Source organism: Cherax quadricarinatus, chromosome 10, assembly GCF_038502225.1.
Source record: "Cherax quadricarinatus isolate ZL_2023a chromosome 10, ASM3850222v1, whole genome shotgun sequence".
Taxonomy (NCBI): Eukaryota; Metazoa; Arthropoda; class Malacostraca; order Decapoda; family Parastacidae; genus Cherax; species Cherax quadricarinatus.
The window spans coordinates 13,825,486-13,836,220 of NC_091301.1; the positions used below are offsets into that span (position 1 = coordinate 13,825,486).

Below are 10,735 nucleotides of genomic sequence, written 5' to 3' on the forward strand. Positions count from 1 at the left end.
TATATATATATATATATATATATATATATATATATATATATATATATATATATATATATATATATATATATATATATATCGATGGTGGCCCTCTGTGACATGGGTTGCCACTGATATCTTTTATCTTGCTTCACCTGGAGTTTACCTGGAGAGAGTTCCGGGGGTCAACGCCCCCGCGGCCCGGTCTGAGACCAGGCCTCCTGGTGGATCAGAGCCTGATCAACCAGGCTGTTGCTGCTGGCTGCACGCAAACCAACGTACGAGCCACAGCCCGGCTGATCCGGAACTGACTTTAGGTGCTTGTCCAGTGCCAGCTTGAAGACTGCCAGGGGTCTGTTGGTAATCCCCCTTATGTGTGCTGTGAGGCAGTTGAACAGTCTCGGGCCCCTGACACTTATTGTATGGTCTCTTAACGTGCTAGTGACACCCCTGCTTTTCATTGGGGGGATGGTGCACGATGGTGTACGATTTCTGCCATTTCCTGCCAGTTTTTTTTCCTTCCTGGCACTAAAAAACCTCTCCCTCTTGAGTGGCTGTGGCTACCCAGGTTTTCCCATGGCCTGGATGTTTTGTATCTTTTTGTCCCCTTTAGATGGTATGCCTGGCAATTTAAGTTATAGCACAGTCTTTCCTGTACTGAAGAGGTACACAGTTCAGGGTGAAAAAGCTTACAGGAAGGGAGTTTGCATTTTCCTGTTGTCATATGGTCATGGCATTTCCTAGGGTGGTCATAGTTGCACGTCCCATCTGTTTTTCCAGATTTCCCATGCCAGCAGATACCGAGTGCATAGTATGTGCACAGGCTTGGTTTCCGTTTGCCTTGGGTTTCTGTGACTGTATTCCCTGTTGGTGCATGTTTCCCTGTCTTACTTCTATCCTCCCTAGCACCAACAATGGAGCTCCCACCAGTTGTTTTTGGTAATATATCCTCACTATTGCTAGTGGAGTCCTCTTGTTTGCTATTTCCTGCGGTATTTCTAGTTTGCAATATTGGTTTTATCTTATCTTTGACTACACTTGTTTCCCTACTATGGCTCCTGTCCCCTATGAGGTCATTTATATGTATTCCTTCCTGCGTATAATTCCCGACTACCTGGACAAAATCTCCAGCTTCACCATTACTGTCTCCCAGGACAGCATCTCCAGCTTCCCCATTACTGTCTCCCAGGACAGCATCTCCAGCTTCACCATTACTGTCTCCCAGGACAGCACCTCCAGCTTCACCATTACTGTCTCCCAGGACAGCACCTCCAGCTTCCCCATTACTGTCTCCCAGGACAGCACTATCAGCCCCCCATTTACTGACTACCAGGACATCATCTCCAGCCTTACAGTTTCTGACTACATGGCCAGTATCAAGGGCAGTACCATTCAGCCCGGACTTTTTATGTTCCCATCTGTTGTAGAAAGCTTCCAGGTTTTCTATGAAAGCAGCTTTGATGTTGACCTCTTTTAATACCCTTGTGATTTTAATCCACAGATTTATCTCATTTGGGCATACCCAAAAACACTTCCCTGTTTTAATACTGCTTGTAGCTAGTTCTTGGATATCTGCACAAGGGGCGTGACACCAATTTCCACAGAAATGACAATTTATGCATGTGGAAGCCCGTTTGTTTGACTGACCACAGACTACACACAGCTTCATAATGATTTGAATGGTTGATTTACTGCAATTCTACTAGCAACCTCTTGAATATTCTATTAATAACCTGCTATGGTGGTGCACAACGAAACCGTTTGAAACCAGTCCAGCGTTCGGACCAGTCAAGGGTTCGGACCAGTCAAGGGTTCGGACCAGTCTATCTGATCTGATCAGTGGGTCACTTATTTAAACCATACTGGTCGGTGATTTGAGCTAACACATGAAGGATCTACTGGAAATTATCTACCCGAGTAATATGTGATTTGATTGATACAAAAGTATAACTTGCGTGTTGAAGAGCCGGTGACTGCTGGCCCCAGCAGTAAATGCTATATTATCACTATAGTTGACTGGTGCAAATTTTGGAGGAAGGACGCTTTTTCTGTAGTAATAATTGCTTCTCGTTGTGTATATTGCGACCACTGGTAACTACAGGTTATATGAAATTCACAGTAACGTCTGGTATTTCAAGAAAAAGAAACTAATGAAAGTCACTCCACTCCACTAAGTACCATTATAATACTGGTTAGTTGCTACTACAACACTGTATTCTGCTATTCACTGGTATCACTAGATTATATGCGAGTACACTAGCAGGCCAGGAAGATTATTAAAAACAGCTGACCTGTGGTAAGTTTCTGGCGACTTCTGGCACCTGCCTCTATAGGCTTATCACTTCATTTACAAATTCACCTGTTTTCAAATGACACTTTAGCCTTTATCATCAATATACTAGGGAGCCACTGTAGTATACACTATACACTATGTATACTCAATGCTTTCAGGGAGACTTTCTTTCCTCTGACACAAAGTTCAATTATTATTATTTTTTTCACATGGGACACAGGCCTATGATTCCCCTCTGGCAGTAAACTCTGCTAGGTAGTGCACACTAATTCTCCTTTTTTGACTCAGTATATAATGTTTTCCGCCCAAGATTGGTTCCAGGCGCTAGAGGGATGTATCGTATAGGATTGATGACACAAATTAAAGTTCTAGCACGTAAGAGCGACCGTGAAAACACCAGAAAACCGGGAGCACAACGAGGCACGCTGACACTGTCACGCTGATGAATGTAGTCTGTCTTCAGAGAATTTCCCCTCCTATCTGTTGGTCTTGCAACATTGCATAGCTCCTGACGACGCACGAGAGTACGAAAGAGCTAGAGCTATATATATATATATATATATATATATATATATATATATATATATATATATATATATATATATATATATATATATATATATATATATATATAGTCTGATGTAACTGCTGTATATTTGCTTCTTAAAATAAATCAGGTGATGGAAAATGTAATTATTAAGTATTGCTTAAATTTGCATATCAATGAATATATTGTTTTACTGCAGAAAACGTGTAAATATTATTTTAGTTTAAGAAACAATTTTATGCATGAAAAGATGTCATCAAGTTGGTTGGTTAATTGGGTTTAAAGTATATCAACAGACGAAGGTCATTAAGGCTGCATGTTGCCTCTTTTCCACCCATCAGAATACCTTGAGCCCAAATATGGGCACAGTGAAATTAAAAGAAAACTCTAGGTGTGTACATTACTGATAAATATCCCTCCATATGTACCTGCACTGTTCCTCTCGTTGCATACACATTGAGAGAGCAATATGTACAACCCCAAATAGTATATACAAGCTTGCAAACGGAGAATATTAAATATGAAATTCCTAGTAAAATGTAGTCTTATACAGAGCTTTTTTTCATATATTATTATAAGTGCGGTAAGAACGTTTTTGTTAAACATATTTTTTACACAATAAGGTATATGTGAAAGTGTAATCATTATTGTCTAATAGTTTCAGTTAGTTGATTTTGATGATGTAAGCAGTTCCTGCCTTACAGCGTGTGGTCTGCCCAACCGGCGGGCCAGGGTCGTGGGGGGTAACTACGCTGAGTTTAACGAGTACCCGTGGATGGTCACCCTCATGTACAAGAACCACTTCTACTGCGGTGGTACGCTCATCAGCGATAGATATGTCCTCACCGCCGCTCACTGCATTAGAGGGTAGGTTGATCCTTGTTTTTAAATACCACAGCCATAGACATGCGTCACTGTGTAGTTAAGAGAGGAGCCTTGCCTAGAGTTGTTTAAGCGCCGCCACACCGTCCATCTCTTTTGAAGAGCACAACAAGCCTTACAATGCCTTTGCTACTGTGTTTAACCCCGGCTCGTTTTCTTTTTCTGTAGCCTTTTCCTCTCCCCACCTATTCTTCATCTTTCCTCACTTCTCCCTCACCCTCTGTGGGTCCTTACCTGTGAGTTCTACTTCTAGGGTAAGTTACATAAACACATCACAAGCTAGAATCGGGACCAGAACATGACCTCAACAACTGCAAACTTAAATATCTGATACAAGTACTCGTATACAAACAAAACTAAGATGAGCAGATTCATCAGGTACACATAAGCAGCCTAAGCATAGAAAGCGAAAGACTCTCAGAGAAAAACATTTAAAAATTGAGAGACTATACACACATATGTGAGGTAATGTCAAATGGCGACAGAACAACTCCAGCTCATATTCTCGTCAGGAGATGAGAGAACACCTGCTTCTACGAGCAAGTTAGTATGATGGGTTGGAGGGCGTCGGAATCGAATCGAATCGAAGACGACGAGAGCTGTCGTAAGATGGGAAGGAAGAAGGATAAGGAAGGATGGAAATACTGAAAAAGGATGGGAAGGAGGGGAAGAGGAGGAATCAAGGCAAGTGGCCCAACCACTTTGGGACATGTGGTACCGAAGTACTGGAGGCGTAGATGGAGAGGCTTGAATGATGTCGGTACTTGGCTTCCTAGGAGAGGATGGCGAAGGCAGCGGCAGGAGCTGGGAGTGTCAGAAGGCAGCAAGCAGGATGAGTTGTACTGGTGGAGGTCGGCTTGAGGTGTGTTAAGCTATTGTCCCATTAGGAAGAGTCTGGAACTTCGGTATTGGCATGGTCATGAGTCTAAATTTGAGGTCTGGGTCGATCTCTGGAGCATTAAGGAGATCGATGACTTTTCTGAGGAAGAGACCACGTGATGGTCTACAGACGAACTTGACTTCGTCGCTCTGGAGGAGGGGCATCAATGTCTTTGCATCCATTTCTTTAGGATACTCAGGAGTAGTGAAGAAGGAGACGCCACGTATCGTATTATAGTGTTGTTTATCCTTAGATTGAGCGACAGGTGAAGTCGATGATTGGTCAGTTTTGTTGGGATTGGAAGACGAGGACGCTGCTCGTGTCTTGATGAATGTGGTGGCTGGCGTTGGAGGCGGTTTCTCATTGGTGGGGGAAGGTGGAGGCACGTGAGGCATTGAGGGCTCTGATTGGTTCTTGGCATTGGCGGTGACTGGTCTCTCATTGGTGGATTGCGAAGTAGAGCCGGTGGCTTCTTCAGAAATCAAATCTTGCAAGTCATCTGGTGCCTCGAAACTGACGATTTTTGGGATAATCTTCAAAACATCGGCTGAAGCAGGACTAGCTGGAAAGTTGAATGATGGCAGATTGTTGAGGGCAAGAATATCATTCATAGTTGTATTGAAACAACCCGGGTTAGCTGCATACATCAGGCAGTAGTAGAATTTTGTGGAAATATCGTCTGGTAGAGGAGAGGCTGTGAGTGGTGGAGGTTGCTGAGTGGCTTGTAGGATCTTGGTGGTGGTCGTCTGAAGCTTAGCTATAGCAGCATAAGTAGGAGAGTTTCCGGTAGACTTCTTAGTTTCTTCTTTCAGTTTCTTAGAGAGGATATCCTTGCGTACTGGACATTTGGCTGCAAGAGTATGGTGATCACTCTTACAGTTGATGCAAGTGGGAGCAGCAGTGGAAGTGCAGGAGCGAAAGTCGTGATCTGCAGACCCACAAGTGGAACATATCTTCTTATTCTTCACGTGGCAGTCGGCAGTAGAGTGATTATACGAGTTACATGTCCAACAAGGTGTTATGTACGTGAATCGTTCAGGTTCAATCTGTCGAGGGTTGATGAAGTAGTAAGAGATGGCCAGGCCATCAGACAGTGCTCTGGTCGCCATGGTAACGTCCAGAAACGTGACCTTGAGCATCGAGGAAGCGTTGGGGATCTTTGCAACAGAGTCAATCTTGGCCCAAGTGTTGAGGTCTTCAAGTGATGACGTAATTTCCTCGATAGACATGTTCGTAATTAGCCTGTCAAGACGTTTCATGAACACACAACGTTTTGCACGCATGTATGGTGACGTGGAGATGGTAAAACCGCGGTCATCTAATGTCTTCATGGCTGTAGGTGTAAGTACTTTGTCAGCTTCAGCATCATCAAGAAAGGTGACGATGAAGACTTCTTTCAGTGAAGTAATCTTGGAGAATTTGGCGTGAAGATAAGTGCTGAGTGAGGTTGCAAGCTCGAGCTTCGTGGTGTCATCAACGACAGCAGACTTGGGCTTAATTCTTACACGATGAGACATCGTGGAGATGGTACAGGTTCTCCTCCCCAACGGGGATCGTAGGGAGACTGAACAAGTAAGGAGAGCTGCTATGACCTGCCGAGGCGAGAGTCAGAAGCAGAATCCTGTGTCAACAGTGTAAGGAATCTGTGTCCTTTCTTGTTATGTGGTGTTGAAGGTGGAAGTGTAATATTCCAGGGCGTCGGTGTACCTGGTAAACACAACCATGCCCACTGCTTCTTATGCAGCTGTAAATGTACTAAGTGACACTAAGCACCTACACCACTTCCTCCATATCACAAATAACTTACAAATATACTATACACAAAATATGGTAGAGAAAGCATCATTATTACAAGCTCTAAATATTGTTTCAGCTGCCAGACGATGAAACATTCCTTCTATATTATAAGCTCTAAACTTAACTAATAATTACATATTAAATAATTTACAAACAAAATAATATTTAGAGACGGTCAACAGAGACTGAAAACATTACAATTTGAAGTGGACTAAGCTCATATATATGCGGTTAGAGAAATATACCTGTAATTATTTCCCTAAACCTGTTCCTTGAAGCACATAGAGAGAATAACATCGCTAGCACAGGCCAAGCTTACAAATATAACAATGGTACTCAAAAAATATATATAAAAATGATACTTCTAAAACACATTTTCTTACTCATGTGTTTACCTATTCATGAGTATGCAGACCATATGGAGCTCTTGCCTAGTAAAACAAAGTGAAACTCTTAGAAAGTGGGAAAGAGAGCATTCAGATTGGCGTTTGAGATGAAGGAATTAATCTCTGAATTAATAACACCAGGCCTGTTTACGGAAAAACGAATGACTAGTGGGGGACATACTCAAGAATTGCCAAATTCTCTGAGGCATAGACGGGATAGGTACTTTACCTGGACTGAACCATGAACAATATTACATGGTTGAAGATTACCCAAGTGAAGTGCAGGAATACCTAGAAACATTTCTTCATCATAATATGAGTAATAGTGGAGTATGGTGGAAGTGGACTCCATACATCGGCTTAAACATACACTATATAGATGAACTTTATATGAGAGCTCACCTAAATCTAAGAGCTTGCCTCGGTAGAGTCCGCTTAATCAGGACCAGCCTGCCTGTTATAGGTCCAGCCTGTCTATTATAGGTTCAGCCTGCCTAATGCAGGACCAATCTGTTGAAAAAAAGACACGTATAGTTCAGGACATTTATTCAAGGAAACGTTTCACCAGGAGTGACTTCTTTAGTCCTAATACAGAGATAACTAAAAAACGAGTATATATAGTGGCAGGAGTCAGGTGGAGAGCCGCGACGGTAGTAGTAGTACAGTAGTGGTGAGATGAGTTGGGTCTGAGAAGGACCTGTTAACATCATGCGACAGCGGTCTCCAGAATAGGTAATATCGTTGTTAGGTTAGACACATATGCAACAGTTAGACAACTTTATTCCGAAACGTTTCGCCTACACAGTAGGCTTCTTCAGTCGAATACAGAAAGTAGGCAGGAACAGTAGAGATGTGAAGACGATGTAATCAGTCCATCACCCTTAAAGTCGTAGAATTTGAGGTTGTCAGTCCCTCAGCCTGGAGAAGTTCAGTTTCATTGTCAGGAACTATCTGAAGATCAAGCGACAGTGCGGAGACTTAAATACTGTCGGGAGGAGAGGTGCAGAGTAGTAGTAGTAGTGAGAATGTAGCCACTGAGAGGTCATGTCCCTCTCAGATCCAACACTTCTCACTTGAAAAGGATCTGAGAGGGACATGACCTCTCAGTGGCTACATTCTCACTACTATTACTACTACTCTGCACCTCTCCTCCCGACAGTATTTAAGTCTCCGCACTGTCGCTTGATCTTCAGATAGTTCCTGACTATGAAACTGAACTTCTCCAGGCTGAGGGACTGACAACCTCAAATTCTACTACTTTAAGGGTGATGGACTGATTACATCGTCTTCACGCCTCTACTGTTCCTGCCTACTTTCTGTATTCGACTGAAGAAGCCTACTGTGTAGGCGAAACGTTTCGGAATAAAGTTGTCTAACTGTTGCATATGTGTCTAACCTAACAACCTGTCGGTATTGTATACCATTTTGATGTTCATCTTGTCAGACACTGCAACACATGGCATCTTGGTACAGAAAACACCTTGGACAACCTTTTCAAGTGAGAAGTGTTGGATCTGAGAGGGACATGACCTCTCAGTGGCTACATTCTCACTACTACTAATACTCTGCACCTCTCCTCCCTACAGTATTTAAGTCTCCGCACTGTCGCTTGATCTTCAGATAGTTCCTGACTATGAAACTGAACTTCTCCAGGCTGAGGGACTGACAACCTCAAATTCTACGACTTTAAGGGTGATGGACTGATTACATCGTCTTCACATCTCTACTGTTCCTGCCTACTTTCTGTATTCGACTGAAGAAGCCTACTGTGTTGGCGAAATGTTTCGGAATAAAGTTGTCTAACTGTTGCATATGTGTCTAACCTAACAACCTGTCGGTATTGTATACCATTTTGATGTTCAGGTAATATCGTGTTGATTAGCAATTTGGATATAATGTAACTTCCGGACTTTTGACGGCTAGTGTTACCGACTGCAATTAGAGCAGCATCTATACACTTTCGCGGTCTTAAATCTTCCTTAATGACTGATCTAGCCTCACTGAATTCCTGCGTGGAATACACGCGTTATTTACATTATTATTATTATTATAATCAAGGGGGAAGCGCTAAACCCGGAGGATTATACAGCGCCTGGGGGGGGGGATGTGGAAGGCATTCAGGCTTAATTCGGGGAACTGGAGCACAGATCCAATTCCCTAAATCAAGAGCCCCTCACCAACATCAAGGAACCTTCCTTGAGGGGACGCGTTATTTACAGTCATCACGGTTACAAGCGTTATGTTCCCTGATCCTAGTATCCAGTTATCTGGCTGTTTCCCCCACACATACTTTGTCACATAGTGGTATAGTGTACACTCCTACGCTCGTGTCAGTCATTTTTTTTTTTTTTTGCACTGTGTTTCTAATAGTAGTTGAAGAGCTGGTGGATATTTTGGCAGATTTTCTGCCAAATATTTTAGATTGTACAACTATTTTAGAAACGTTAGTTGCAACATCGCTGACGGTAGAACGATGTAAGTGAGAGGCTTTCCTTCAACTGGATTGTTATTAGTCTTGTTAAGGATGCGTGTCACACGTTTCCTGCAATCATGTATAAAGTATAGGGGAAGTGTAGTGAACTGAAAGAATGTGTGATGTATGTGCATTCTTCCTCGAGAAACGCTTGCAATCATAATCCACGTAGAAACGCGTGTTCAAGGCAGGGACGATGTTGGACACCTCATGAAATTCAGTGAGGCTAGATTAGTCATTAATGAAGATTTAAGACGGCTAAAGTGTGTAGAGGCTGCCTTAATTGCTGTAACACTATCCATCATAAGCCCGGAAGTTACACTATATTAAAATTACTATTCAACAGGATATTACCCTGTCTGGAGATCGCTGTAACATGATGCTGACAGGGCCTTCTCAAACCCATCTCACCACAATTGTACAACTACTGCTACTGCTACCCTCCCGGATTTCCACCTGACTCCTGCTACTATATATACTCGTTTCTTAGTTTTCTCTATATTGGGACTGAAGAAGTCACTCGTAGCGAAACGTTTCCTTTAATAAATGTCCTGAACTCTACATAAGTGTCTTTTTCCACATCTTGTCGGTATCACCATACCATTTCTCAGGACCAGCCTGCCTAACATAGTACCAGTTTAATGCAGGATCGTCCGTGAGTACTGCCGTCAGTCAAGAAGATTATATCAAGATGTGTGAAATACGTACTTACTCGGCTGTACGCAAGTAGTGTCTCCACCTCACCCACATCCGCCGTTCATATTTGTGGTTAACCGCACTATTTGTTGAAGCATATACCTACCGAGAGGTGTGCCTCTCAAGTGTATGAACACTGAGAGGTGGACTCGGTGAATACATACCGAGAGGTGTACTTGTTAGTGTATATACAATGAGAGGTGCACTTCTCAGTGTATCTATCCTGAGAGGTGGGTCATAATGGTAGTAATTAGCATTTTCTTTACCCCTCTGAAATGGCTTCACACCTATAGCAAGAATACGTTTATCCTCAAAATTGGAAGTAAAGTACATTCATTGTATACACTGAATGAATGAAAGGTATAGTGTGTGTAAACTGAATGAATGTAAGGTATATACAGTGTATACACTGTATACCTTTCCGTGGATGAATAAGTATATATACAACACTTGACCACCTTTAGTGCCGACAAGTCTCGGCAAAAAAAGATACCTGAATGAGGCACATGTGACTTATTCATCTACTTGTCGATACTGTGTACCATTTTAATGATATCTCTCCGTGTATATATAATGAGTAATATGTAGCGTGGTAATGTTGCAGAGTGAGCGTGCACAGCCTGCAGGTGATGGTGGGTGACCACATCCGCAGTTTTCCCATAGAGACCAACAGCAAGGAGTACAGAGTCGTCTACGCTATCTACCACCCGCACTTCAACCATACCACCTATAACAACGACATTGCCCTCATCAAACTCAACCACAAGGTTGAATACAAGTGGTACTCACGCCCAGCCTGTCT

General features: G+C 42.6%; 1 protein-coding gene across 1 annotated transcript in view; it reads left to right on the plus strand.

The window, feature by feature from the left end:
• LOC128687774 (trypsin) overlaps positions 1-10,735 on the plus strand; it is a 54,242-nt gene that overhangs the window by 27,248 nt on the left and 16,259 nt on the right. Inside the window, exons 3-4 of the mRNA XM_070083641.1 lie at positions 3,524-3,686; positions 10,538-10,735. The exon at positions 10,538-10,735 is cut by the window's right edge and continues 11 nt beyond it. Of these exons, the coding sequence (XP_069939742.1) occupies positions 3,524-3,686; positions 10,538-10,735 (361 nt within the window). The remainder of the gene's footprint in view (positions 1-3,523; positions 3,687-10,537) is intronic.